Below are 24,017 nucleotides of genomic sequence, written 5' to 3' on the forward strand. Positions count from 1 at the left end.
AACCGCAGTTAAATACCCAATATACCAATAACTACGTCGTATCTGACAAAAACAAAGTCATGCATGGGTAGCCAGATCATCTAGACACACTTTCCAACACTAAACAAGCAAAAGTTTTACGACACTATTTGGCAATATCTTACGGAAAAATGACTTGGCAAAAAAATGAAAAAAAATGAAAAAGGGGCACTCGCGGTAAAATGGTCCTCGTGGTGATGAACGACATTTTAACTAAAAAAAAAAACATGCACATGGTAGCCAAACAATCCACCAAGACTTTCCACAACTGATAACCTATACAAGTTGCACCATTCTACGACAATTTCATAATACGTAATAACTTTGATAATTATGCAAACTACCTCAGAAGGGTAAACTCGGACGCGAACGACCCCGATGCGTCTCAGAAATCGGGGAAGGAGTACAGCTACAGCAATGCACATCTGGACACTACTAGAGCGTGTAGGGGAGACACCTCCTGCAGGTCGATCACCCACAAATTCAGTCACAGGGGTGAGTCACGTGAGAAAAACCTGTTTTTTTTTGACGCTCGGGGTCGCAAACGACCCACCGTACCTATCCAGGGTTAACCCTTATATGGTTTAACACGTATGGGCAAGAGTAGACCCTTTTCTTCAAACATAGATTAGGGATAATAATTGAAAAAAAAATTGACATTTTCCCCGACTAATCTTATTTCAGTGGAAACTGATCAAACTTGTAAAAAGTACATAAATTTTATTTTGGATATTATCAAGTAACATGCTATTCTACCCTAATTTAATTACAAATGGACTAATTAACTAAATTTCAACTCATTACAGTAATGTCAATCAAGTTGAATTTTAAGCCTATAGACTTAAGATTAAAACTAATATCTATTAAGGACACGGCTTATTATTGCTTGAATATCACTATGGAGTAATTTTAATCCCCAAGATAAACAAAACCATACATAAATTTATCTTTGTATAAATTTAGTTCAATATAATTGTCCTGGAATCAAATAAAACTAAGGGGAATAATTCGTACTTGCAATGATGGGCTTAGGTCTGGTCTTAAAGAGCAGTTTTTTCTTTATCACTGCTTCTACCGAATATTCCGTGTTACTGACGGATGGTAATGTAGAGTCCATATATTTTTCATGCGACTCTGGAGCATCTGATGTTTTTCTTAGATATAAAAAAGGCTTGTCAAGATCTTGAACTTTACCATATAGAATGTGGTGACCTATGATGAGAACTGGAATGCCTCCCTGAAATTATAAATTCATGCATTATATTTGCTTCTTGATCTAGCAAAAATTGCATTTTCTAACATTACAATTGTGAAACTCCAAAAATGGTAAATTTATGAACAAATGTCAACCATTTTGACGAAAAGTTGATAAAGTAAAGCTATTCTTTTTTTTTTTTTTTTTTAATTCATAGCTGCTTTGAAAAGGCACAGCATGCACAAAGTAATTAACAGGAGCAAAAAAAAAATAGAACCAACAATAAGGCACTTTTTTCCTGACCATCGGGCACCTCACGACCATGTATAATCCACAATGCCCTTCAGTCTGAGAGTGGCACGCTTGAAGTTGGTACTACAGACCTGGTTACATGTATATTCAGTGTAGACTAGAGTATTCTTAGCAGTCACTTATGCAAGGAGAATAATTGTTGTTTCACAGATTCCCATATAGTTTCCTGTCATGCAACATTGCCTGAAGATTAACTTCCATTTAATAATGGGACAAAGGTATCACAAAATAAAAATGTCCATTAAGCCAGAGTGAAGTTATCTATTTTCCTGAAAACAATGTGTCAGGCTACTGTTCAACTTTTTCTGACAAGGATTCTACAACTAAGAGAAAAGTAGATCTAAAATTAGGTGAATGGGAGAGAAAAGTAGATTCAAAATCCGGAGAATCCAGGAAAGACTAGTTTAACAGAGTTAGACAGCAGTAGGAATTTTAGCTATTAAAGGTTACTAACAGACTTGGAAATTCTTAGTGGCTCCAAATTTGCTATTTTCTCTAATTTCGGAAATCTTGCTATCATGTAGTCTGATTAGGAGCATAAGGCTAACGCTCCTCTAAGTGGTGGCATTGTTCTTAGCCTAATTTGCCCTATTGTAAACCCTCGGTCAACTTCTTATGTTGTCACTAGCAGTTCTAGTTTATCATATAGCAAGGATTCTAATAGTAAAAAGCACATAGTAAAAAAATCCAAAGATTTTAGTTATTTGTATTTTTCCTAGCCCACAAACTTATAAGAGTTCATTAATTAAGGAGATTACTTCAGTAAATCTGGAATCAGTTGTTACCACTGGATAACGAGCAATTATCCAACTGCTGAGGGTGTACGGCAACCCTGCCCCCTTTCAAGCTAGAGCGCCTTCATTTTTTACCTTTCGGGCTAGGACTGAGGGTGATTGATTTAAAAATTCAGATTTATATGGCTATCCAAAATACAAATTTGAAAAAAATTTGTGATTTGTTCCTACACAATATATAAATCCTCGTCCTTTAATTAGTAAGACTGCTTGATGCATTGGAAGTCCCCTTAGAACCTAATTGGATGGTTAATTTTCTTTCCTGGAAGTGATTAATCTTTGTAAAGCTTTGACCACAGCAACCTCCTACCTGCCTTTCATAGGGATAAAAGACTAATTGGACCAGGACTATACATGCAAGTATGTATCCAATCATACTAGAGATAACTTGTATAATGATTAAAGGGTTGGTCTAAGACCCACCATCAAACCCCTCATTAAGGGGGTATTGGAGATATTCTTTAGACCTAAAGAATTGGGCTCAGAGGTGTAATTTACTAACATCAGGTGCGCTCCATCATGTAACGATTCCACAGCTTGGTCCCCAAAGGGGAGGAGAAGATTGAAGAAGAGACAGTAATATTACCATAGATGAGATGCATTCTTGTCCCGTGTGGGAGCTGGGCTGGGTACACAAATACCTAAGCAGTCACCAACGGACCAAGTACAAAGTTGCCAAGAGATTTGTGGCTATACAGTTGGGACTCCTTATTCGAGGGTTTGATCTTAGCGAATTCAGTCATTTGCAATACAGAAAACCACATAATCCATCATATAAAAAATCACCTATCCGCAGTTTCGTGGTTATTACTCTCGAGCGTTAATTTTTTCAAACCAACCCCTCAAAGCAGAACATCCTGACTCTAGCTAATACTTGTAATCTATTGAGTTATAAACCCTTTGCATACAATAGTAATTCTAATACAGTAATAAAAATTATGAAGAGTTCATACATACGTTATGTTTATTTAATATATACAGTGAACCCTCGTTTATCGCGGTAGATAGGTTCCAGTCGCGGCCGCGATAGGTGAAAATCCGCGAAGTAGTGACACCATATTTACCTATTTATTCAACATGTATATTCAGACTTTTAAAACCTTCCCTTGTACGTAGTACTGTTAACAAACTACCCTTTAATGTACAGAACACTTAATGCATGTACTACAGTACCCTAAACTAAAACAGGCACAAATATTAAAGGTGATTTTATATCATGCATTTCCTAAACATGCTAAAAAGCACGATAAAAAATGGCAACCAAGGTTTTGTTTACATTTATCTCTGATCATAATGTAGAAACAAACTGGAGGTAGAGCTTTGCTTATTACCCAGACATATTTCCCATACTTTTCCCTTAGAACTACATCACATCTTCCTACTTTAGATATATATATATATATATATATATATATATATATATATATATATATATATATATATATATATATATATATATATATATACTGTATATGTGTGTGTGTGTGTGTTTGTGTATATGTATATATATTTATATGTATACACATATACATACCTACATATATACATAAATACATGCATATATATATATATATATATATATATATATATATATATATATATATATATATATATATATATATATATATATATATATTACTGTATATATATGGGTTATGGAAAAAATCCGTGAAGTGGTGAATCCGCGATGGTCGAACCGCGAAGTAGCGAGGGTTCACTGTATATATATATATCTAACAAAATGCTGATGAAAAATTTTGTTATGCATTACATTTAAAATAAAATATTCTCAAAGAAAAAACGTAAAGATTTTGAAATTGGATTACTGATGGAAAGACTCATGCTGTTGCTGTATCTATCATCATGTCTCAGGTACTTCAACCTCTGCTTGGGTATGAGATTCAACTTTTCCCAGCTTATCACAATCCCCAAATCACAGTCAAATGTGAGAATCCAATCTTAATCCTGTAGTAACTTAACCTCCAAAGTAGCCAGGATGAATCAATCATCGAAATGTGTCCCTCATAAATAGATACAAGCAGCTACCAAAGTGAACACCTGAGGAGCTGTATATAGCACGAAGCACAGAGTCTTGAACTGGCATATAGTACCGTAGAGGAAGAAGCATAGGTACTTTAGAGAGGACTGTTGAAAAGAAAGCCGAGTGTACACATCCTTCAAGTCTACCAAAAGCATGAAGCAGTAATTCAGTATTGCCAAGACCAACCCCAGAGAAAGCTTAGCTCTCTTCCTCCCCCTCAAGGCATAAGCCTGCCACTGCATAGAAGGCCACGGCATAGGCTTGGCACACGAGGATCATTGCGAACAATCGTATTCCAACGAAAAGCACGGAGAGTGTGTGGATCTACAGGGCGGATTAGACAACCAGGTGGCAACATCCCCCTTATCGTCAAAGAGAAGAAAGCTCTTTCTTGACATCTCTTACATTCAACAGCCAACAATGACTTACTAAATGAAAAAGAAAGATGAAAAGTTTGATCAAGGCCCCAACAGTATATCCTCAATCACAAATGTAAACAAAAGTACTGATCTTCTGAGAGGGGGGAGGCAGCAGGGCTTCTAGCCACCTGTCATTAACTACCTATTAACAATTTCAAAAGCTATTCCAGTTCATGATGAAAATATATTCCCTCTTTAAAGGATGAAAGATTTGAATACACATAGGAACAACTTCAGTACAGTATTTCTATACTTGCTTGAGGTTCATATTATTCCATCCTGCCTCCTCTACTGATTAGTGAGGCCAAGAGGTTATCTAATTTGCTTCGACTTCATATACTGAAGGCTAAACAACCCTTTGCCATACAACACCATGTATCTGGCAATAGTATAGGGTGGGTTTGTCATTTGGGAGTGAGGGAAAAGAGGAAATTTAACGTTTGTGGATAATAAGTCGACGCAAGTGAAGTCTAGAATAAAAATGTTATTTTCATTAGTAAAATAAATTTTTGAATATACTTACCCGATAATCATGTAGCTGTCAACTCTGTTGCCGACAGAAATCTACGGTCGGGATACGCCAGCGATCGCTATACAGGTGGGGGTGAACACCACAGCGCCATCTGTGGTCAGGTACTCCAGTACTTCTTGTCAACACCACCTCAATTTTTTCCTCGGTCCACTGGTTCTCTATGGGGAGGAAGGGTGGGTCAATTAAATCATGATTATCGGGTAAGTATATTCAAAAATTTATTTTACTAATGAAAATAACATTTTTCAATATTAATCTTACCCGATAATCATGTAGCTGATTCACACCCAGGGTGGTGGGTGGAGACCAGCATATATGTTAACAAAGAAGCTAAGTATCCCGTATTTTATTTTATTAGTTATTCAAAAATAACATAAAATAAATAACTACCTGGTAAGGAAGACGACTTGAACCATTACTCTGCCTTTATTAAGTACGTCTTCCTTACTGAGCGTAGCGGTCCTCTTAGGATGCTGAACGACTCTTAGGTGCTGAAGTATAAAGGGCTGCAACCCATACTAAAGGACCTCATCACAACCTTTAACCTCGGCGCTTCTCAAGAAAGAATTGACCACCCGCCAAATCAACAAGGATGTGGAAGGCTTCTTAGCCGACCGTACAACCCATAAAAAGTATTCAAGAGAAAGGTTAAAAAGGTTATGGGATTATGGGAATGTAGTGGCTGAGCCCCCGCCTACTACTGCATTCGTTGCTACGAATGGTCCCAGGGTGTAGCAGTTCTCGTAAAGAGACTGAACATCTTTGAGATAGAATGATGCGAACACTGACTTGCTTCTCCAATAGGTTGCATCCATAACACTCTGCAGAGAACGGTTCTGTTTGAGGGCCACTGAAGTAGCCACAGCTCTCACTTCATGTGTCCTTACCTTCAGCAAAGCAAGGTCTTCTTCCTTCAGATGAGAATGTGCTTCCCTAATCAGGAGCCTGAATAGGTAAGAAACTGAGTTCTTAGACCTTGGAAGAGAAGGCTTCTTGATAGCACACCAAAAGGCTTCTGATTGTCCTCGTAAAGGTTATGACCTTTTTAGATAGTACCTAAGAGCTCTAACTGGGCAAAGTACTCTCTCCAGTTCGTCCCCCACCAAGTTGGACAGGCTTGGGATCTCGAACGACTTAGGCCAAGGACGTGAAGGAAGCTCGTTTTAGCAAAAAACCGAGCTGCAAGGAACATGTAGCCGTTTCAGATGTGAAAACTATGTTCCTGCTGAAGGCGTGGATCTCACTTACTCTTTTAGCTGTTGTCAAGCACACGAGGAAAAGAGTTTTCAATGTGAGGTCCTTAAAAGAGGCTGATTGGAGAGGTTCAAATCTTGATGACATAAGGAACCTTAGGACCACGTCTAGATTCCAGCCTGGAGTGGACAACCGACGTTCCTTTGAGGTCTTAAAAGACCTAAGGAGGTCCTGTAGATCTTTGTTGGTGGAAAGATCCAAGCCTCTGTGGCGGAAAACCGCTGTCAACATACTTCTGTAACCCTTAATCGTAGGAGCTGAAAGGGATCTTACGTTCCTTAGATGTAACAGGAAGTCAGCAATCTGGGTTACAGTGGTACTGGATGAGGAAACTGCATTGGCCTTGTACCAGCTTCGGAAGACTTCCCCTTTAGACTGATAGACTCTGAGAGTGGATGTCCTCCTTGCTCTGGCAATCGCTCTGGCTGCCTCCTTCGAAAAGCCCCTAGCTCTTGAGAGTCTTTCGAAAGACTGAAGGCAGTCAGACGAAGAGCGTGGAGGTTTGGATGTACCTTCTTTACGTGAGGTAGACGTAGAAGGTCCACTCCTAGAGGAAGAGTCCTGGGAATGTCGACCAGCCATTGCAGTACCTCTATGAACCATTCTCTCGCGGGCCAGAGCGGAGCCAACCAACGTCAGCCGTGTCCCTTTGCGAGAGGCGAACTTCTGAAGTACCCTGTTGACAATCTTGACCGGCGGGAATGCATACAGGTCGAGATGGGACCAATCCAGCAGAAAAGCATCCATGTGAACTGCTGCTGGGTCTGGAATCGGAGAACAATACAACGGGAGCCTCTAGGTTATCGAGGTAGCGAACAGATCTATGGTTGGCTGACCCCACAGGGCCCAAAGTCTGCTGCAAACATTCTTGTGAAGGGTCCACTCTGTGGGGATGACCTGACCCTTCCGGCTAAGGCGATCTGCCATGACATTCATATCGCCCTGAATGAACCTCGTTACCAGCGTGAGCTTTCGATCTTTTAACCAGATGAGGAGGTCCCTTGCGATCTAGAACAACTTCCACGAATGAGTCCCTCCCTGCTTGGAGATGTAAGCCAAGGCTGTGGTGTTGTCAGAGTCCACCTCCACCACCTTGTTAAGCTGGAGGGACTTGAAGTTTATCAAGGCCAGATGAACCGCCAACAGCTCCTTGCAAAAGATGTGAAGTGTCCTTAGCTCCTGATTCCATGTTCCCGAGCATTCCTGTCCGTCCAAAGTCGCACCCCAGCCCGTGTCTGATGCGTCAGAGAAGAGACGGCGGTCGGGTTTCTGAACAGCCAAAGGTAGACTTCCTTGAGAAGAAAGCTGTTCTTTCACCACGTGAGAGTAGACCTCCTCTCTTCGGAAAAAGGAACTGAGATCGTCTCTAGCGTCATGTCCTTTATCCAGTGAGCCGCTAGATGATACTGAAGGGGGCGGAGGTGGGGTCTCCCTAACTCGATGAACAGGGCCAGCGATGAAAGTGTCCCTGTTAGACTCATCCACTACCTGACTGAGCATCGGTTCCTTCTCAGCATGCTCTGGATGCAAACTAGGGCTTAGTAGATCTTTGGGGCCGACGGAAAAGCCCGAAAAGCTCGACTCTGAAGATCCATACCCAGGTAGACAATGGTCTGGGATGGGACGAGCTGGGACTCCTCAAAATTGACCAGGAGGCCCAGTTCCTTGGTCAGATCCATAGTCCATCTGAGAATCTCCAGACAGCGACGACTTGTGGGAGCTCTTAAAAGCTAGTCGTCTGACGGAGCCGGACACAAGATCATGGTACTGCTGCACAGTCTGTGAACTATCAACCATGGGGAAGCGAGGAAGTACAGTGACAACCCGAAGCTGTCTAGACTGTCTGGGTCGTACAGACAACTCCTTATCGGGTTGCTGAGGTTGCCGCACTGCGTCACAACAAGTCACTTCTGCTGGTTGTTGAACGTCTTCCCAGTGACACACTGACTCCGTAAACAAAAAATCCTCTAACAAGGACTAAGCTTGGACTGCATGTCTTGCAACACAGCTCAAGGTCTATGGGAGCAGGTGTGGTAACAGACGGGGTTAGCGACTGAAGTGGAACCATTACCTTCCCTGGAAGCATGTTATGCTTAAATAAAAGTCCATAGGAGGCTACGCAGCTAAAGGCTCCTCTCCAAATGACAGAGTCCTCAAGGGAATATCAGAAGGAGGGAGAATAGCACTTTCTCATCTACAGGAACCATATCCAAGAAAAGCTAAGTTCTCTCAGTGAGGGTTTCACTGGTGCAAAAGCAGCAGACTAGAAGGCAACGTTATGAAACTGCTTGACAGTCTAGTGAGTTGGCAACAACCAAAGATGTGTGACTGAGAAGCATGCGGTAAGGTATGCAGAGCATGCTGTATGCAGAGCATGCTGTATGTAGAGCATGCTGTATGTAGAGCATGCTGTAAGGTAAGCAGAGCATGTTGCATGGCGTGCGGCTTATGCTGCATGGGATGAGGCTCATGCTGCATGGGATGAGGCTCATGCTGCATGGTATGAGGCTCATGCTGCATGGGATGAGGCTCAAGCTGCAAGGGAAGAGGCTTATGCCGCATGCGTTGAGGAGGATGCCGCATAGTATGAGGCTCCTGCCTCATGGGTTGAGGCGGTTGCCGCATAGCATGAGGCTCCTGCCTCATGGTTTGAGGAGGATGCCGCATAGCATGAGGCTCCTCATAGCATGAGACTCCTGCCTCATGGGTTGAGGAGGATGCCGCATAGCATGAGGCTCCTGCCTCATGGGTTGAGGAGGATGCCGCATAGCATGAGGCTGCCTCATGGGTAGAGGAGGATGTCGCATAGCATGAGGCTCCTGCCTCATGGGTTGAGGAGGATGCCGCATAGCATGAGGCTCCTGCCTCATGGTTTGAGGAGGATGCCGCATAGCATGAGGCTCCTGTGAGGTTCCTGCCTCAAGAGTTGCGTCTGCCTCAAGGGTTGAGGAGGTAGCTGCGCAGAGAGAGGCTCATGCTGTGAAGAATGCGGTTGCTGCATGCGTTGAGGCGGCTGCCTCATAGCATGAGGTTCCTCAAGAGTTGAGGCTCTTGCCTCAAGAGTTGAGGTTCTTGCCTCAAGAGTGGAGGTGGCTGCCGCAAGAGTTGAGGTTGCTGCCTCAAGGATGGTGGAGGTTGCCGCAACGCAAGAGGTTGCTGCATAGCGTTGGTATCTGGCAACTCCCAATGCGGCAGCTCACGCGTGGAGGTAGGTTGAGGAACCTCAACATCATACGTCTGGCAGGGTGGACTGCGCAGAGGTGGAGTTGAGGTTGCTGCCTCGAGGATGGTGGAGGTTGTCGCACCGCAAGAGGTTGTTGCCTCGAGGATGGAGGAGGTAGTCGCAACGCATGAGGCTCCTACCTCAAGGGTAGAGGAGGTTGCTGCAAAGCATAAGGCTCCTGCCTCAAGTTTTGAGGAGGTTGCCGCGTGGCAAGAGGCTCCTGCCTCAAGGAAAGTAGAGGTTGCTGCACAGAGCTGGTATCTGGCAACTCCCAATGCGGCAGCTCACGCATGGAGGTAGCTTGAGGAACCTCAACATCATACGTCTGGCAGGCTGGACTGCGTAGAGGTGGAGGAGCGCTCGCAGGAGGAGGTGTGTTAACCTTCTCTGCCTGAAACTCCTGCATCAACACCGCAAGCTGAGACTGCATTGTCTGCAGCATAGACCACTAGAGTTTAAGAAAGACAACAACAAACGGAGCTACTGTCCGTTGAGACTGAGGGTCTAAAACAGCTGGTGCGGCAACAGACGGAGCTACTGCCTGTTGCGATACCACCTTGCCTCTCTGGGAGGTGTGCAGTTGTCGTACTGCAGCAAGTCCGAACTGACCCAGTGCTAATGGCTACACCCAGGAGTTGGACTTGCGCGGAAGGGACCGACTTGCACTTAAAAGCTGCAAGATTTGGTCCATGGTTTCTGCGAGAAACCTCTTCCGCAGACGAGGAATAAAAGGGCTCTCTCGTCTTTGTGTGGGTGGGGTGATCACGTCGGCAACGTGTGTAGATACACCCGAAACCACGGAGGGAAACGTCTGTTTGTCGATCAAGGCCTGCTGAACCCATAAGTCCTTCGACATTACTTCTCCCCTGGGCTTGGGAGCTTGTAAGAGGTCCCAGACTAGGCGAACAACTGGCACGAACAGACGAACCCTCGAACGCAACACTGTAACACTTTGCGCTTATCACTTTATCACTTTTGATTTTCTGTTTGCACTTATTTCACTGAACTCGAAACTTTAAGTGGTTTGTACCTGAAACACGCAATTCTATCCTTCCTTAAAAGTTAGTAATTGCGAAAACAGAATTACAATGTAACAGAAAAATATAATGAAAGATAAATAATTCAGTGGCTGGAAAGAGACTAAACACTAGATCAAATAAACTACGTTTAAAATCTCTCACCGCATAAAGCTTGAGAACAAGAATAAAACTCTAGAAACGTTTACCTTCTTCCCCTAAAGAGACTAGGGAGAAGAGCAAAAACGATAACAACGTTACTCGCTTGAACGAAACGTTTATCCTCCTCTCTCTCCCTCCGTCTCTAACTCTCTCTCTCTCTCTCTCTCTCTTGACTTAGAACCTGAGAGATGAGCCCAATCATATATATCGTTAAAACATATTATTGTTAAAGGAAAAAAACTGAAAGATTTCCCAAATAAAAAGTTCCTTTATTAGAATTAAAACCATTAAGCTAAGAAAGAATGAACAAAACGCTAGAATCGGTTTACTCTTACTGCAACGTGACACCGTGAAAATTCTCTCTCTATCGTAACGATAGAGCGCAAGTTGAACGTTCTGAACGTCAACAACTGCAGAGACAAAACAAAACGTTAGTTGAACTTTGAAAACAGTACGAGACTATCAAAGAAATTCTTTCAAAAACATTAAAATAGCATAATATGTTAACAGGTAAAAACGAAATGACGGGCTCAATGTTAATTAACTTCGGTACCAAGAAAAGACCGCCTACTATTAGGAAAGGTCGAATATAAACAAATATAAAAATTAATTTTAATAAGTTTATAATAAAAGGAAGTTAATCGAAGAGGCCTATAAAAGGCGGAGAGATATAAAATAAATCTATAACTTTTGTTAAGCAAAATTAAGAAAGAGAGTCTATACTCTCTTAGACACCAACACTTCCGTCTAAGGGAAGGGTCGGCCATTTAAAAGTGAAAGAGAGTTCATACTCTCTTCGTCACCATAATTAATCAAATTAATTCCAAAAGCTAGCTAAGCTAATGATAAAACTTCCTGAATAGCGAAAGCTAAACTCTAGAGCAAATACATCACCAAATCGTGAGCAAAAACTCCAGAATCAACAGCGTATCCATGTAGGTCTAGCCGGAGGCACGACAGAGGAAAAATTGAGGTGGTGTTGACAAGAAGTACTGGAGTACCTGACCACAGATGGCGCTGTGGTGTTCACCCCCACCTGTATAGCGATCGCTGGCGTATCCCGACCGTAGATTTCTGTCGGCAACAGAGTTGACAGCTACATGATTATCGGGTAAGATTAATATTGAAAATTCCAATTTTTATATGTGAAGTACAGTACATCATTAAAACTCATAAACTTGCAATTGTACCATATGAAGAATGAGACAATATTAAACAATTGTACTTACTTGCTTTGTGAAATGTAAATCTCCAATGAATTTATTCTTCATTTCTTCATGTGTGCGAGACTCCAAATCTCCTTGTAGTTCTAAGAGTACCCATTCTTCCAAATTTCCCTCCCGTTCTGCTGATCTGAAAATACGAAACAGAATAATACAAGGAAATCAATACAGGATGCAGTATAAGGTAAAACAATATCAACTTGGACAAAATATAATCAAGTCAGGAAAAGGATCACACGAGACATTTATTTTGCCTTCTAATCTAAAAGAGGAAGAGGAGAAAGGCCAGATATTCTACCTCTCCTACAAGTCTTAAGTTGTAACCACTACTTCAGACGAGATATTTCTTGTCCCATGAGGGGGAGTTTCGCAACTAAACTTGTTGAGTAGCTACCACAGGACGAAGGATAGGGCTATCCTAAGACTTGTAGATAAACTTCCCTAGGTGGGCAGCGAAAGTGGTCGGTTGTACCAAACTCCTTCCTTTTGGATAACACTAACAGGTTCTTCCTGAAGGTTGAGGCAGATCCGATATTAATGACTTCAGGCACTCAAATTGGGATGTTCTGTCCTCTCATTCACTCACCATGTCTGATAGTGCACGAGTCAGAAGAAGCAATGCTCTTGGATATCTTATTTGCCTTTTTGGTGCGGGAAGTCATTCTGGTAACCCCCATAAGGGAACCCGAGTTATCTCACATGACAGAGAAGCAGTCATCCTGAATTCTGCTTGTAAAGAAGAGCTGGAGACGGTCTTGACTTTGAACTTGTGTACAGCTGAAATGTGGATCTTGGACACGAACCCCAACTCAAAGGGGAAGACCTTCCTCAGAGAATAACTCAACACACGAAATGTCAAGTGGTACGCTTATGCTCAACGCTGAGGGTAAAGCTCATGAGTAGACTTGGCGTAAGGTCCTAACTGATGCCTGATCTTGGTTCATACAGGTTCCACTTGAGGGACCTGAAAACTTGGGTGACATTCCATAAGGGGTTTGAGTTCCGGAAAGGGAAGACTATTCTAAGCTACCCCGAGCCCAGGTTCCCTCTCCTTTCCTTAGATACAGTAATAATAATAATAATACAGTAATAATAATATGTTATTTTCATTAGTAAAATAAATTTTTGAATATACTTACCCGATAATCATGTAGCTGTCAACTCCGTTGCCCGACAGAATTCTACGGACGGGATACGCCAGCGATCGCTATACAAGAGGGGGGTGTACTCACCAGCGCCATCTGTGGTCAGGTACTCCAGTACTTCTTGACAACACCACCTCAATTTTTTCCTCGGTCCACTGGTTCTCTATGGGGAGGAAGGGTGGGTCAATTAAATCATGATTATCGGGTAAGTATATTCAAAAATTTATTTTACTAATGAAAATAACATTTTTCAATATTAATCTTACCCGATAATCATGTAGCTGATTCACACCCAGGGGGGTGGGTGAAAACCAGTGTACATGTTAATCAAGAAGCTAAGTATCCCGTATTTCATATTATCAGTTATTCAAAATAACAATGAAATTATAAGTACCTGGTAAGGAAGTCGACTTGAACCATTACTCTGCCTTTAATAAGTTCGTCTTCCTTACTGAGCGCAGCGTTCCTCTTAGGAGGCTGAACAACTCTAAGGTGCTGAAGTATAAAGGGCTGCAACCCATACTAAAGGACCTCTACACAACCTCTAACCTAGGCGCTTCTCAAGAAAGAATTGACCACCCGCCAAATCAACTAGGATGCGGAAGGCTTCTTAGCCTACCGTAACAACCCAAAAACAACAATAAAAGCATTCAAGAGAAAGGTTAAAAAAGGTTATGGGATTAAGGGAATGTAGTGGCTGAGCCCTCACCTACTACTGCACTCGCTGCTACGAATGGTCCCAGGGTGTAGCAGTTCTCGTAAAGAGACTGGACATCTTTGAGATAGAATGATGCAAACACTGACTTGCTCCTCCAATAGGTTGCATCCATAATACTCTGCAGAGAACGGTTCTGTTTGAAGGCCATCGAAGTAGCCACAGCTCTCACTTCGTGTGTCCTTACCTTCAGCAAAGCAAGGTCTTCATCCTCCATGTGAGAATGAGCTTCTCTAATCAGAAGCCTTATGTAATACGAAACTGCGTTCTTGGACATAGGCATCGAAGGTTTCTTAATGGCACACCATAAGGCCTCTGATTGTCCTCGTATAGGTTTTGACCTTTTAAGATAGTACTTTAGAGCTCTGACAGGGCAAAGAACTCTCTCTAGCTCGTTACCCACCATGTTGGAAAGGCTAGGAATTTCGAACGACCTAGGCCAAGGACGTGAAGGAAGTTCATTTTTTGCCAAAAACCCGAGCTGTAAGAAACATGTAGCTGTTTCGGATGTGAATCCTATGTTCCTGCTGAAGGCGTGAACCTCACTAACTCTTTTGGCTGTTGCAAGGCAGACGAGGAAAAGAGTTTTGAGAGTAAGGTCTTTGAAAGAGGCTGACTGGAGAGGTTCAAATCTAGGAGACATAAGGAACCTTAAGACTACGTCTAGATTCCAGCCTGGAGTGGACAAGCGACGTTCTTTAGAGGTCTCGAAAGACTTAAGGATGTCCTGTAGATCTTTGTTGGAGGAAAGATCCAAGCCTCTGTGGCGGAAAACTGTTGCCAACATACTTCTGTACCCTTTTATCGTAGGAGCCGAAAGAGATCTAACATTCCTAAGATGCAACAGGAAGTCAGCAACTTGGGTTACAGAGGTACTGGTAGAGGAAACTGCATTGGCTCTGCACCAGCTTCGGAAGACTTCCCACTTGGATTGATAGACTCTGCGAGTGGATATCCTCCTTGCTCTGGCAATCGCTCTGGCTGCCTCCTTCGAAAAGCCTCTAGCTCTAGAGAGTCTTTCGATAGTCTGAAGGCAGTCAGACGAAGAGCGTGGAGGCTTGGGTGTACCTTCTTTACGTGAGGTTGACGTAGAAGGTCCACTCTTAGAGGGAGAGTCCTGGGAACGTCGACCAGCCATTGCAGTACCTCTGTGAACCATTCTCTTGCAGGCCAAAGGGGAGCAACCAACGTCAGCCGTGTCCCTTCGTGAGAGACGAACTTCTGAATAACTCTGTTGATGATCTTGAACGGCGGGAATGCATATAGATCGAGGTGGGACCAATCCAGCAGAAAAGCATCCACGTGAACTGCTGCCGGGTCTGGGATTGGGGAACAGTACAATGGGAGCCTCTTGGTCATCGAGGTAGCGAACAGATCTATTGTTGGCTGACCCCACAAGGCCCAAAGCCTGTTGCACACGTTCTTGTGAAGGGTCCATTCTGTGGGGATGACTTGACCCTTCCTGCTGAGGCGATCTGCCGAGACATTCATATTGCCTTGAATGAATCTCGTTACCAGCGTGAGGTTTCGACTTCTTGACCAAATGAGGAGGTCCCTTGCTATCTCGTACAGCTTCCTCGAATGAGTCCCTCCCTGCTTGGAGATGTACGCCAAGGCTGTGGTGTTGTCGGAGTTCACCTCCACCACCTTGCTTAGCAGGAGGGACTTGAAGTTCATTAAGGCCAGATGTACTGCCAACAACTCCTTGCAATTGATGTGAAGCGTTTCCTGTTCCTTGTTCCATGTTCCCGAGCATTCCTGTCCGTCCAAGGTCGCGCCCCAGCCCGAGTCTAAAGCGTCCGAATAGAGATGAAGATTGGGGGTCTGAACAGCTAACGAGAGACCCTCCTTGAGAAGGATGTTGCTCTTCCACCACATGAGAGTGGTCTTCATCTCTTTGGTAACAGGAATAGAGACCGCTTCGAGCGTCATATTCTTGTCCCAGTGAGCTGCTAGATGGTATTGAAGGGGGCGGAGGTGGAGTCTCCCTAACTCGGTGAACAGGGCTAACGATGACAGGGTCCCTGTTAGACTCATCCACTGTCTCACCGAGCATCTGTTCCTCTTCAGCATGCTCAGGATGCACTCTAGGGCTTGGTTGATTCTTGGGGCCGACGGAAAAGCCCGAAAAGCTTGACTCCGAATCTCCATTCCCAGGTAAACGATGGTTTGGGAAGGAATAAGCTGGGACTTCTCTAAGTTGACCAAAAGACCCAGTTCCTTGGTCAAGTCCAAAGTCCATCTGAGACTCTCCAGACAGCGACGACTTGTGGGGGCTCTTAAAAGCCAGTCGTCTAAATAAAGGGAGGCTCTGATGTCCGCCAAGTGGAGGAATTTGGCAATATTCCTCATCAGTCGCGTAAACACCATAGGTGCCGTGCTTAGGCCAAAACACAGGGCTTGGAATTGGTACACAACCTTTCCAAAAACGAATCTCAGAAAAGGTTGGGAGTCTGGATGAATGGGGACGTGAAAGTAGGCGTCTTTCAGATCCAACGAGACCATCCAGTCCTCCTGCCTGACCGCTGCTAGGACCGACTTCGTCGTCTCCATAGTGAACGTCTGCTTGGTGACATAAGCATTGAGCGCACTGACGTCCAGCACCGGTCTCCAACCTCCTGTCTTCTTGGCCACCAGGAAGAGACGGTTGTAAAAGCCCGGGGATTGATGATCCCGGACTATCACCACTGCCTCCTTCTGTAACAGGAGCGACACCTCTTGATGTAACGCTAGCCTCTTGTCCTTTTCCTTGTAGTTGGGAGAGAGGTTGATGGGAGAAGTGGTCAGAGGGGGATTGCGGCAGAATGGGATCCTGTAACCCTCCCTTAGCCACTTGACAGACTGGGCGTCTGCACCTCTTCTTTCCCAAGCTTGCCAGAAGGTCTTGAGTCTGGCTCCTACGGCTGTCTGGAGAGGAGGAGAGTCAATGTTTGCTTTTTGAAGACGTGGTACCTTTCTTGGACCTGCCCCTGTGACCGTCTGGGCGGGTACTTCCTCGGCTGGGGGCTCTGCCACGAAAGGGCGGAATAAATCTGGTAGCAGGAGTATCAGCCACTGGGGTGCGGTAAGCTCTTGGTACTGAAGGTGCAACCTTAGCCTTCCGTGCTGAAGAGGCCACGAGGTCATGCGTATCCTTCTGTATAAGAGCCGCAGACATTTCCTTGATAAGATCCTCAGGAAACAGGAACTTAGAAAGAGGAGCAAAAAGTAACTGTGACCTTTGGCAAGAGGTGATACCAGTGGAAAGGAAGGAGCAAAGTTGTTCCCTTTTCTTGAGGACTCCCGATACAAACATAGAGGCAAGTTCGCCGGAACCATCGCGAATTGCTTTGTCCATACAGGACATAATCAGCATGGCCGAGTCTTTGTCCGAAGGGGCAGTCTTCTTGCTCAAGGCCCCCAGGCACCAGTCGAGGAAATTAAAAATTTCAAAGGCGCGAAAGACTCCCTTTAAGAAGTGGTCCAGGTCAGAAAAGGTCCAGCAGACCTTAGAGCGTCTCATAGCCGACCTTCGTGGAGAGTCAACCAAACTTGAGAAGTCAGCCTGGGCAGAGGCAGGGACCCCCAAGCCTGGTTCCTCTCCCGTGGCATACCAGACGCCCGCCTTAGAAGCCAGCTTAGGAGGCGGAAACATAAAAGACGTCTTTCCCAGTTGCTGCTTGGACTGCAACCAATCCCCTAACATTCTCAAAGCTCTCTTTGACGATCTGGCGAAGACAAGCTTAGTGTAGGCAGACTTAACAGGTTGCATGCCTAGAGAGAACTCGGATGGAGGAGAACGAGGGGTAGCAGAAACAAAGTGTTCAGGGTATAACTCTCTGAAAAGAGTAAGGACCTTGCGAAAGTCAATGGAGGGTGGCAATGACTTGGGTTCCTCCACATCAGATGAAGGATCATCCAGGTGAGCCGCTTCATCCTCAGAAACCTCATCACCTGAGTGTTGAGAAGCGAGAGGTAACGATAAAGCAGTATGCTGAATGGCTGAATCCTGAAGAACGGGTGCATGCGCACTAGCGGATTCATCCTCAAGACTCTGCTGAAGAGGATGAGGGCTGGTAATGACAAAGTCCTGAGGCTGGGATGAAGGAGGTTCTGCGGGGGTCTGAGGAGCAAGCGTGGTGAGAGGCGAATGCTGTAAAGCATGAGGCTCATGCTGCATAGTCTGCGGTTCAAGTTGAATAGGAAGCGGCTTAAGCTGAGAAGAATGTGGTTGCTGCATGCGTTGAGGTGGCTGTCTCATAGCATGAGGTTCCTGCCTCAAGGGTTGCGCTTGCCTCAAGGGTTGAGGTGGCTGCGCAGAGAGAGGCTCTTGTCCCACGAGTTGAGGTTCTAGCCTCAAGAGTTGAGGTGCTTGCCTCGAGAGTTGAGGTTCTCGCCTCGAGGAAAGTGGAGGTGGCTGCTGCAAGAGTTGAGGTTGCTGCCTCAAGGATGGTGGAGGTTGTCGCACCGCAAGAGGTTGCTGCCTCGAGGATGGTTGCAACGCAAGAGGCTCCTGCCTCAAGGGTAGAGGAGGTTGCTGCAAAGCATAAGACTCCTGCCCCAAGTGTTGAGGAGGTTGCCGCGTGGCAAGAGGCTCCTGCCTCAAGGAAAGTGGAGGTTGCTGCACAGCGCTGGTATCTGGCAACTCCCAAAGCGGCAGCTCACGCATGGAGGTAGCTTGAGGAACCTCAACCTCATACGTCTGGCAGGCTGGACTGCGCAGAGGTGGGGGAGCGCTCGCAGGAGGAGGTGTGATAACCTTCTCTGCCTGAAACTCCTGCATCAACACCGCAAGCTGCGACTGCATAGTCTGCAGCATAGCCAACTTGGGATCAACAGAAGTTGAGGTCTGTTGAGGCATAGCTTTAACAGAAGTTGAGGTCTGTTGAGGCAACGCTTTACCTCTCTTAGGAGGCGTGCAGCCATCCGATGACTGCGGCGAGTCCGAGCTAGCCCAGTGGCTACACCCGGGTTGTTGGACTCGCGCGGTCTGGACCTTACGCTTAAGAGGCCTTGAGACCTGGGTCCAGCGTTTCCTCCCGGAAACATCTTCTGCAGACGAGGAAATAAAGGGCTCAATCGTCTGAGAGTGGAAGTGACGATCTCTATAAGATACGCCCGCAACCACTGAGGATACTACTGTGCGCCGATCAAGGCCTGCCGAACCCTTTTGCCCTTCGACATTGCTTCTCCCCTGGGCTTGGGAGCTTGCAAGAGGTCCCGGACTGGGAGGACGACTGGCACGCACAGAAGTATCCTCATGCGCAACACTGACACTGACACTAGGCACAGCACTGGCACTACCACTTCCCACTGCACTTTTCACTTTAAGTTCCTTGACATCTGCCAAGAGAAACTTGTGGTCACTCACTACCGACTCCACCTTATCACCTAAAGCCTGAATGGCACGTAAAACATCCGACATATCAGGCTGAGCACTAATAATAGGTTCGGGGGTAGCCACTACAGGGGGAGGAAAAGGTTGAGGATCATGGGGGGAGGAATAAAGTAAAGAGCGAGCCGAACTCCTCCTAACTCTCTCTCTCTCTAACTTAGTCGTATACTTGAGGAATCGAATAAAATCAAATTCCGAAAGTCCGGCACATTCCTCACATCGATCTTCCAACTGACAGGATTTTCCCCTACAGTCGGAACAAACGGTGTGAGGATCAACCGAGGCCTTCGGAAGACGCCTAATACAAGTCCTACATCGTCTTTGGGGAGGAGCTTGAGAATGGTCGGACATCTTGAATCAGAGAACAGTCAAGGGGGATTCCAAATTAAAGCAAAGATCGTTATACCATTAATCAAAATCAATCCAAAAGCTATCTAAGCTAAGGGAAAAGCTTCCTGTATAGCGAAAGCTGAAATCTCAGAGCAATACTTCACCAAAACCGTGAACAAAGACTCCAAAATCATAAGCGTATCCATGTAGGTCTTGCCGGAAGCACGACAGAGGAAAAATTGAGGTGGTGTTGTCAAGAAGTACTGGAGTACCTGACCACAGATGGCGCTGGTGAGTACACCCCCCTCTTGTATAGCGATCGCTGGCGTATCCCGTCCGTAGAATTCTGTCGGGCAACGGAGTTGACAGCTACATGATTATCGGGTAAGATTAATATTGAAAAATCAAATTCCGAAAGCCCGGCACATTCCTCACATCGATCTTCCACCTGACAGGATTTTCCCCTACAGTCGGAACAAACGGTGTGAGGATCAACCGAGGCCTTCGGAAGACGCCTAATACAAGTCCTAACACTACATCGTCTTTGGGTAGGAGCTTGAGAATGGTCGGACATCTTGAATCAGAGAACAGTCAAGGGGGGATTCCAAATTAAAGCAAAGATCGTTATACCATTAATCAAAATCAATCCAAAAGCTATCTAAGCTAAGGGAAAAGCTTCCTGTATAGCGAAAGCTGAAATCTCAGAGCAATACTTCACCAAAACCGTGAACAAAGACTCCAAAATCATAAGCGTATCCATGTAGGTCTTGCCGGAAGCACGACAGAGGAAAAATTGAGGTGGTGTTGTCAAGAAGTACTGGAGTACCTGACCACAGATGGCGCTGGTGAGTACACCCCCCTCTTGTATAGCGATCGCTGGCGTATCCCGTCCGTAGAATTCTGTCGGGCAACGGAGTTGACAGCTACATGATTATCGGGTAAGATTAATATTGAAAAATCAAATTCCGAAAGCCCGGCACATTCCTCACATCGATCTTCCAACTGACAGGATTTTCCCCTACAGTCGGAACAAACGGTGTGAGGATCAACCGAGGCCTTCGGAAGACGCCTAATACAAGTCCTAACACTACATCGTCTTTGGGTAGGAGCTTGAGAATGGTTGGACATCTTGAATCAGAGAACAGTCAAGGGGGGATTCCAAATTAAAGCAAAGATCGTTATACCATTAATCAAAATCAATCCAAAAGCTATCTAAGCTAAGGGAAAAGCTTCCTGTATAGCGAAAGCTGAAATCTCAGAGCAATACTTCACCAAAACCGTGAACAAAGACTCCAAAATCATAAGCGTATCCATGTAGGTCTTGCCGGAAGCACGACAGAGGAAAAATTGAGGTGGTGTTGTCAAGAAGTACTGGAGTACCTGACCACAGATGGCGCTGGTGAGTACACCCCCCTCTTGTATAGCGATCGCTGGCGTATCCCGTCCGTAGAATTCTGTCGGGCAACGGAGTTGACAGCTACATGATTATCGGGTAAGATTAATATTGAAAAAATAATAATAATATAGTAATAATAACTATAATCTGTGAACAACAGGATCCATAGATGTGGGAAGTCTTGTCCAACTAACTGGGAGGGGATCTCATCAATCAGCAACCGAATTCGATTAGCCTGTGTTCCTGTTCTACTGAAACCAAGAGGTAGGGAAATTGCTGGTTGTCAACTAGGGATGCTTCCAACAACAGTGGAGTGATTGCTGGTGTGATAGCCCAGGTAGCACAAGTTCTTCAAAGATGAGAGACGATTTAAAAGTCGTTGCCACAGATGAACCAGAAGTTTCTGATCATGCAGAAGCAGCTGTATTGACATCCTATGTTTGCTGATATGATTGTTTCATGCGTTAATAGCATACGGTACTCTGGTCCTCTAATCTTCTACCTGGTCATGAGATTGTGCTTACCGATAGAACACGATTATGTGCTTACCGATAGAACACGATTATCAGATTGTGGTCAAAAGAAAGCTGCCTCAGACACGAAGCATTGCTTCCTTGAGTGAGATGGGTAAGTAGATTGTCGAGAAGACCCAAGGGGCAAATCTTATTTGAGTAGGTACTGTACCAGAAGAGGTATGCGAGAACACTCAAGTAATTGAGTTCAAAATTCCAGGTTTCAACTGGTAACTGAAGCCCTGAGGACAAAGAGAAGGTAGTTCCTGAAGGACCAAAGCATGGGTAGCTAGATGCATGTATCCTTCACTTTCACTGAGAAGTCTTCTTCCTCAAGGCAGACCACACAGTACTTCCTCTCTTCATCCCGAATGAAGTCAAGGAAGGGGAATGTAGTAAGTCCATCAGTCCCCGTCGAATTTTCTACTGGAAGAGTTCCCTGTTGTCTTTACCTCATTAAAAGTCTAGAGGCCATTCCAGATTCAATGGAGTCATACTCCTATTAAAGGTCGAGAACTGTATTACACAGGAGAACAAATTCTCTTTTTCTTTATCTGATGTAATCATTATTTGACATTTTAAACCAATTCAAATTTCCAAAATGTTTAAACCAAAGTTCCTGAATGTTTTCAGGCTCCTGACATTTCAACATCATCTTCAATTACTTGATGGTTACCACCTAGTAATAGATACTGATGGGAAATTCAATCTGTTTATGTAATTCTTTATAATTTTAAGGCTTTTCTTCACTCAGTAACTGAAATGTTTTTAATTGGTGCTACCAATCTATACAATCTATAAAGAGAAAGAGGTATTCAAGATAAGTGTGAATTAAATCATCTTTTTTTTTATGGTATACTCTGTGATATCAGTATTTATTCATGTTAGCAAGGGAGGGTTATCAGAAAACCAACCTCCCACAGAGAGTACGGAGGATCCCCTTAAATCAAATCAGAAGGTTGTAGGCTATTTACCGTAGGTTACAAGATACTGTATTCCTGTTTTTCCCTACCCAATTCATCACAGTTTCCATTGGCACACATGAGCTTGATCTACATTAAATATTTTTCTAATTGTTTTTGGTGTAATTAATCACACATGCTATTAATGTATAGTGTAATCCACTCTTTTGTGAGAGCTTCTCCACCCAAATACCCTTGTAGACGTAAGAGTATTCAATGGAGTGAACATTTAGGAACTAAGAAACATTCATGATTGGGATATAATTACAGCTTCAACTCATAATAATAAGGCTCTTAAAATATTTCCATTTACTCTACACAAACTTTTTCTTTCCAATCATCTTCCTTCTATGCAACTTTTCCATGAAATGCTATGTTGTCACCAAAATATAAACACTGGGAGTTTTAAGTTAGGTTAGGTTGGGCTACCCCTGGTTAGTACATACCACCTCAATTTCCACACAACTCTGAATAATGAACACAATAGCATATATATATATATATATATATATATATATATATATATATATATATATATATATATATATATATATCTATATATATATATATATATATATATATATATATATATATATATATATATATATAATGTACGCATATATATATTTCTGAAACTATTCATTTGCGACAGGAACGAGTGTCATTTTCGAAAAGAACGGACCTTTTTCTATAGCAAAAAAGTTGTTTTCTCCCTACGTTACATTACCCTGTAATACAGTACAATAATACCCAAACATGGGGTTGGGGAAACTTTAAAAAACTGGTGCTTCACACCAACAATACTGGTCAGAGATACATAAAACATAAGATAACACGTTGGAAAAGAAAATAATTCGCATATTTTGGAATAAAATCAAATAACATAACATTAAATATGCATAATAAACTTACATTTGGATTGGGATCTGCATTGTTGTTTTTATAAGGTGGCGCCAGGGTCAGCTGATTTAGTATAATGTTGAGTTATAGCTTTGTAACGGCCACCCTATAAGATTTTTCTGTTTAGGTTTAATTTTTTGCTATATTTCTCATTTTAGAGATACATATATATCTCCAATTGATTCTTAATATAACTGCTGTTTCCATCGATTGAACTTTTAGTTAGTACGTATAATAAATTTCATTTAATCTTACCACTTCCCATTACATCATTTCATTGTGATGTAACCTGCATGTCAAGAAATTGTGAAAGATTATTTTATCTCATGTTGGATAAAGAGTAAAATATAAACCAATTTAACAATAGCTCATATGTTGATAAGCTGATGTGAATAATGGTAGAGATAAATTTGTGGTGGCATGTTTACCAAACAGGTACAGTTACAATTCAATGGTCCATATCAGGATTTTATGCCTGTTTTAGAGTCTTAAAA

At 43.7% G+C, this 24,017-nt stretch overlaps 1 protein-coding gene across 1 annotated transcript; it reads right to left on the reverse strand.

Moving 5' to 3' along the window:
• Window positions 1–722: 722 nt before the first annotated feature.
• Window positions 723–23,672, reverse strand: LOC137632597 (chromosome transmission fidelity protein 8 homolog). Its single transcript, XM_068364629.1, has 3 exons — window positions 23,536–23,672; window positions 12,196–12,319; window positions 723–1,255 (listed from the first exon to the last, which is right to left on the reverse strand). The coding sequence occupies exons 1-3, from the start codon at window positions 23,553–23,555 to the stop codon at window positions 1,013–1,015; spliced, it is 387 nt and encodes a 128-aa protein (XP_068220730.1). The 5' UTR covers window positions 23,556–23,672; the 3' UTR covers window positions 723–1,012.
• Window positions 23,673–24,017: the final 345 nt, after the last annotated feature.

Source organism: Palaemon carinicauda, chromosome 41 (genome assembly GCF_036898095.1).
Source record: "Palaemon carinicauda isolate YSFRI2023 chromosome 41, ASM3689809v2, whole genome shotgun sequence".
Classification (NCBI taxonomy): Eukaryota; Metazoa; Arthropoda; class Malacostraca; order Decapoda; family Palaemonidae; genus Palaemon; species Palaemon carinicauda.